Genomic DNA, 6341 nt, shown 5'->3' with positions numbered 1-6341 from the left:
TAAACAGAGAATAGTAGGTACCTAATTGAGTAGTTGTATTAATAAAGACATTATGTGTAGAACATATTAATTAGCTGCTATCATGATTCCTTGTTATTAATACTAAAAGAGCAATTTTGTCAACTTCTGATTTCATGGTTAGTGCTTTTTTTGAACGTGTAATTGTGGGGACAAAGCTTGGGCTGGAACCAGTAAAATCTATATTTGAATCCTGAGGGTCCTGTGAGGTACAAGAAAAACCACTTAACCTCTCTGAACCAAGCTGTTTCCAATGGAAAATTTGAATATCAAGGTCTCCCTTCACAGATTGTTACAAAGACTGAATGAGGTCATTCTTCTCAGCACATGGTAAACATTCATTGAATAGTAACTTCTACTATTAATATAACTGCAATAGCAGCAGCTAAAAAACAAGGAATTACCTTGACATCCTCCTTGGAGGAAAAGAACATCATCTTGTACAAGGAGGGAAAACAGTGTTGTCTTTAGTTGCCAACCATGCTGGTTGGTGATGGCCCGGCGTGTTCTATGAAAAGGACTCCAGTATTTACTAGGCCTCTGCATGCATGCAGTGTTGACAAATACAAGACCTGGAAACCAGCATGTCGTTATCTTTAAGGATATTTAAATATCCCCCAATACATGCACAAAGCCACTGAAGAAAACACAAAATATTCTGCGGATACGACATATTTTAAGAACGGGAAATATAAAGCAAGTGCCTTTTATCACAAGGGTAGTGAGGAGATCTGGGAAAGCAATCACAACAGTAAAAAGAAGGACCAAGCCTCTCACCCTCCTTCTTCTCTAAATCTGTTGTTTGGTACAGCATGGAGAGTATTAGAAACTCTGTTACTGTCCCAGGGTGTCACCATTCAAACATTTTAAGTTGACTTCTTCCTATCGGTTCTAAACAGTGTGTGGGGTGGGGTGGGGGGGGGCTCCTACAGGTGGCGTGAAGGGTAGAGACCCTGAGATTAGGGAAGTTTATGAAGGAGGGGGGATTCTAAAGTATCCCTGTACCTTACAAGCGATTGCTTCTAACGCGGGATGTACAGAGAACAGGAGGAACATTCACGTAAAGGGCCAATTCTTCAGAAACCAAAGGAACAGACCTGAGATTTGTTTAAAGTAATCAACGGATTTTATTTCCTGGAACTGAAATAGTTCAGCTCTCAACTTCCAAAGCTACAGTCAACAATTTTTCATCAGAGCCCAAGGGAGAAGGGCAGGGGTGAAGGAGACAACAGAAGAAGGGCACACCTGAGAGGCTCAGGAAGAGGCTGGGAGGGGGCACTCACTTCCCTCTCTCTTCTCAGGCAGTTACATTTCAGGTCTGGTGACAATGCTGAGGGGGCCACGGGGAGGGACGTCACAGATGGGAAATGGCACTGCCAAGGAACCCCAAAGCCTTAACTACAAAAAGGAAGTCATCAAACCCCAAACAGAAAGGGAACCCCCCAGCCCACCTCTGAAATGGGGTCAGCGACGGCAGAGCTGGCCGCTGACTGAAGGCATAGCCAGGGCAGTGCTTCATTGAGGGGGGTGGGGGATCTTTTCATTAAAAAGATTTCCCAAGCTACGTGCCTTTTCTTTTATGCCTGAGTGACATATATGACTGTAGGGCGGCCTGGAGGCTGTGGGGAGAGGGAACGGGGCGGCCAGGAGTCTCCGCAGAACATCCCATGTAAGCCCAGAGATCGAAATGGGGACAGACGTTGCTCACCACTGCCATCCGAAGAGCTGGGCAAAGCGAACCCTTCCCATGTCGCGCACAACTGGGAAGCTCCCAAATTATTTGATGAAAAACGACACATCCCAGAACTCCCACAAGGGACTCAGAAAGTAGGGTGGCCCTCCCCCAGAAGCTGTCCCACTTTCGGTGAATCTGAGCAGCTGGGGTAACAGGCACGGGCGGGGCGGAGGGGACTGCCACCCACCACCACCACAGTTTGAGGATGGCCCCTTACGGGCCCCTGGAAGCCCCCTCCCACCCCCACCTGCTCGGTATCCTCCACCCCTTCCCCGCCTACCCCTGATTCCAACGCGGAGGTCCAGAATGCCCGGGGGAGGGAGAGAGGGGTGTCTGGAGGGGGAAACGGCCGGGCCAGGCCCCAACTGAAGCCTTGGGAAACAGTTCCAGGCAGGGAGCGACGCGGCGGGCTCAGCTCGTCCCGGGGCGGAGAAGCCCTGGCTCAGATCTCAGGGGGTGTGGGGGTACAGAGCCGGGGGCCGGGGGCCTGCCCCTCCAGGTCAACCCCCAGGGCCGGGCGGGCGTGGAGAGGGGGGTGGGTGGAGGAGGAGAGCGGGTGGGGGTGGGGGGAGGCGCCCCAGTTTGCAGGCCGTGATCAGGTTCCCCAGTAACAGCCAGGCCGCAGCAGGAAAGGGGTGAGGGGGCTCTTCTTGAAACTGGTGACTACAGGCTGTCGCGCTCTCCGCCGCCCGGGGCCTGCGCCTCCGCGGCCGCGGCCTCTCCCTGCCGCTCGGGGCCCTCCGGGGGCGGCTGGGCCGCGGCGCCGCGGGTTTCCAGCTCCACGACGCGCGGCGCGGCCCCTTCGCCGGCGGCCTCCTCCTCCTCCTCCTCCTCCTGCTGCAGCTGCTGCTCCCCTTCGGGCTCGGCCTCCCTGGGACGTTTGGGGGAGCCCTCCGGCAGCTCGGCCGCGCTCCGCTTGGGCGGCGCCGGCTCGGCCTGCTGCTCGGCCGGCACGTCGCCGCCCGGCTTCCCCGGCGGCTCACTGCGGCCCGCCTTGTCGCCGGCGCTGGCCTCCGGCCGCGGCCCGGGCCCGTCGGCGCCGCTCTTCTCCCGGGCCAGCTGGTAGTCGGCAGCCTGGACGGTGGGGTTGTTCTCGATCTCCCACAGCCCCTCGCTGAAGCCCCTCCTCTTGTTGGGCTTGCCGAACTTCTCCTTGGACTCGTCGTACGGGAACAGGTGCTTGGGGCCCAGGAAGGCCGTCTCATGGGTCCCGAAGAAGAACACCTGGTAGCGGTTAGGCTCGGCCATGTGCTCGATCCTGGCCGGCCAGTGGGCGTAGCCCTTCAGCTTGGCAAACACCAGGTCGCCGCTCTTGTACTTGCGCCGGCAGTAACGCGACATGGCGGGGCTGCGGACCCGGCCTCGGCGGAGGCCCTGGCGACGCCCGGAACGCGGGCGGGTGGCGGCCGCTGGGCTGGGCTGGGCGCGCGCCCGCCCCCGAGGGCCCCGCGCGCCCACCGGCGGGCGCAACGCTCGGCGCCCAGAGAGGCCTCCAGCGCCGAGAGTGCGTTCTCTCCGAGGCCCGCTGTGGACGCCGCGGTATCTGGCTCGGATATCCGGGTGGCCGCGGTGCTGAGGGTGGCCCGGTGACCCTCCATGTCCCGGCCATAAAGACCACACGCACGGTGCACAGGGTGTCAGAGGGGCCCAGAGAGCGTGAGATGGGGCCGCGCGCTGGGAACACGCAGTGACACCGCGAGCACAGATTTGGGTGAAAGTAGGACCCGGCTAGTGCAAACTCGAGGTATCCGTGTGGGTCCGGACCGGCTCAGTACAGCAAACTCCACTCTCGCCTTAGGAGCCGTTGAGGGCTTGGTTGGGTCAGTGGTTTCCCGACTTTTCTGATTTTTTTGAGGGCTGACACTGGAGCCTCCTCAGGGTCTCCAGGGAAGGGCGGGGCGGGGGGGGGTCTGGCAAAGGGATAGAGTCAGCGATCGTGGTAGGGTGTCTTGAGTGCACGTCTTCTGGAATCCGGTCTTCTGAGCGGGTAGTATTTTGGGGCAAATGTTTATTGCAGCAACATGACCAGGTCAAACCAGCCACATCAAAATTTCCTACTTCGCATGGGAAGGTTTGCATCGCATGCTGGACAAGGACTTTATCCTTTCGGGGATTCTTACCTATTGTAAACAAGACTTAATGGTTCTAACACACAGAGTATATGCTCTAAAATCTTCCCCTACAATAGGGGGAAAGTGGGCTGGTTGTGATTAAGAATTAGGTAAATGTCTGCTCATGTCAAATAGGCTGTTGGTAACGAGGACTTCCTGGGGGCTACCGAGTAAAAAAAAGCATTCTCTCAGCTGAGAGACTATTTCAAGAAGAGATGTTTCTCCAGATAGAAGACCATTCTAAACCGATACTTCTGGGAGTTTCCATGTAACTGCTTTTGTTATAAAGCTTTCTACATCTTTTTGGAGTCCTAGCTAGCTAGCAGTGAGCTTGCACTTTGAAACCTAGCCAAATTTATCAAAATAGTACTCGTGGCTATTGCGACAAAGACCTTTCAATATCAATCATGTGTTTAACTACACAGATGTTCTTTCCTAGTGTAACCACAGTGACCGGTGGAGAATTAGAACCATTAACCGGTTTCATTACAGATTTGTTTCCGGTTTGCTGGGTTGCATCAGCCGTTTTGCCTCCGGAAGGTGGAGACCCACTTTCGGTCAAAAAGTTACCTTCTCCCAACAAGGCAAAACAAATATGATGCACTCTGATAATTCTAAACAAGTTCTTTCAGCTTTTCTGTCAAGCCATTTTCTCAGAACATTTTTTAGGACATTCTGCTACAAAGATGAATCTGATACATTTCCTCTTTTCAACTTCATAGGGAAAGCGCCAGAAAACTAGAAATGTTTAGTGGCTGTAGAAGATAAATAGGACGTTGTGGCAGCTGCGGAGCCCCTGGTAGGAAGGAGCGTGGACTTTCTGTAAGCGGAGGTCTTACTACACACACTCGTGGCCTTTTTTGTCAGCCCTCGCTCTGCTGCACTAAAGCGCACATCACATAGCCAAGTTGGTCAAAGAGGAAAAAGTCTGGTAAGATGGTAGGTCCGGAAAGGATACTTAGTTAGGCCATCCTGTCAGTCTGCAGGCAGGACCAGACCTAAATGCAACAGCTCAAGGTGAGTGTGATTATGGGCAAATGGGCCATACTGGTGTAAGCCAAACATCAAAGATCATCGCCAGGTTGCTGACTCACAGCAGGTAAACAGGCAGGTCTGCGGGTATTATTGGGACTGGGTATTTGAGGGGTAGAGCAAAGAACCAAAAACCTACCAAAAACTGAAACAAAAAGGAAACAGAGGCAAGAAAATCTAGTAGAGAAGCATCCAGATCTGCAAAGAGTAAAGGAAATTCTATTAGGCACAGACCATCATTGTCCTATCTTCACCTCTTGTGGGCTGCTATAGGACCTGCGCAAAAGGTGTTTATCTTTGAGGACTTTAAAATATAATTTCAGAGAGAAGTCACCAGAGACTTCATTACAGAGAAACCCAAGCTAGTCTTCAAGTGCTAAATTATGTGTTCTTTGCATAAACACAAAGGAATTCCAGGAGAACTCAGTGGGAGGGTGATTATTAGGACCAGGAAGGGGTAGTAGGAGACACAATAGAATTCTTGCATCCCTCCCTTGTTTACCAGCCTTGTAAGGCTGGGAGTAGATAGAATGGTTCTGAGCCTCTGCTACCCGTGATCTTAAGGTGTTTAAAGTAATACTTTGAATTTCTCTCAGGATTTGTTAAAAATATTAATGAGATTATGGGTTTGAAAGTCCAGACAATGGGTGTGAGGGTCAGTGCTAACAAAGTGTGAAGGATAGTTTCATTTTGGATAGGAATTAGGCTATTATTATTATGCTAGTATTATTATTAGACTAAGGGAGGATAAAGATCTATCGAAAGGAGTAGATTCACAAATAAGAGCACTGAAGAATGAAGAGAGGCCCTCGACCAGCTGAAGTCCATAGGACACGTGCAACTTCATATCCAGCACAATTTCTGCATGGGACAACGTAAGAGATTTTGCTACGTGGAAATACTATTTTTAAAAACAGTATTCCTCGATGGAATTGAATCATTCATGGTAGCTTACTCCAGAAGTGGGAGAGTGGGAGGAAGGCTGACGAAAAGTGAAATGCATTTAAAGAGTTAAATAGGGACCACTTTCACAGACCCTGCATTCCTTTTATACCTGCGTTCTCAGGGATGCAATTAAGAGGCTCGATTTTGGCTTCTCTTACCCTTGAAACCAACTTGTTCTTAAAAGTTACTGTCTTGGGGCACCTGGGTGGCTCAGTTGTTAAGCGCCTGCCTTCGGCTCAGGTCATTATCCCAGGGTCCTGGGATCGAGCCCCACATCGGGCTCCCTGCTCAGCGGGAAGCCTACTTCTCCCTCTCCCACTCCCCCTGCTCGTGTTCCCTCCCTCGCTTTCTCTCTCTCTGTGTCAAATAAATAAATAAAATCTTTAAAAAAATAAATAAATAAAATAAAAGTTACTGTCTTTCTTGCTCGAAGCAGAGAGAGTAGGGAAGTGGTGTTCATGATAACCTGCTTATGTGTAGATTGGGCTGTTATACGAAAT

General features: G+C 51.6%; 1 protein-coding gene across 1 annotated transcript; it reads right to left on the bottom strand.

The window, feature by feature from the left end:
- Positions 1-2416: 2416 nt before the first annotated feature.
- Positions 2417-3094, bottom strand: HDGFL1 (HDGF like 1). The gene has a single exon (XM_021697237.1). The coding sequence runs from the start codon at positions 3092-3094 to the stop codon at positions 2417-2419; it is 678 nt and encodes a 225-aa protein (XP_021552912.1).
- Between the last annotated feature and the right edge of the window lie 3247 nt (positions 3095-6341).

Source organism: Neomonachus schauinslandi, chromosome 8 (genome assembly GCF_002201575.2).
Source record: "Neomonachus schauinslandi chromosome 8, ASM220157v2, whole genome shotgun sequence".
Lineage (NCBI taxonomy): Eukaryota > Metazoa > Chordata > Mammalia > Carnivora > Phocidae > Neomonachus > Neomonachus schauinslandi.
This window is presented reverse-complemented; position numbering and strand designations above follow the sequence as displayed.

What these genes read in the sequence shown, in the direction of transcription:
- HDGFL1 (XM_021697237.1), bottom strand. Translation starts at nt 3,094, where the DNA reads ATGTCGCGTTACTGCCGGCGCAAGTACAAGAGCGGCGACCTGGTGTTT.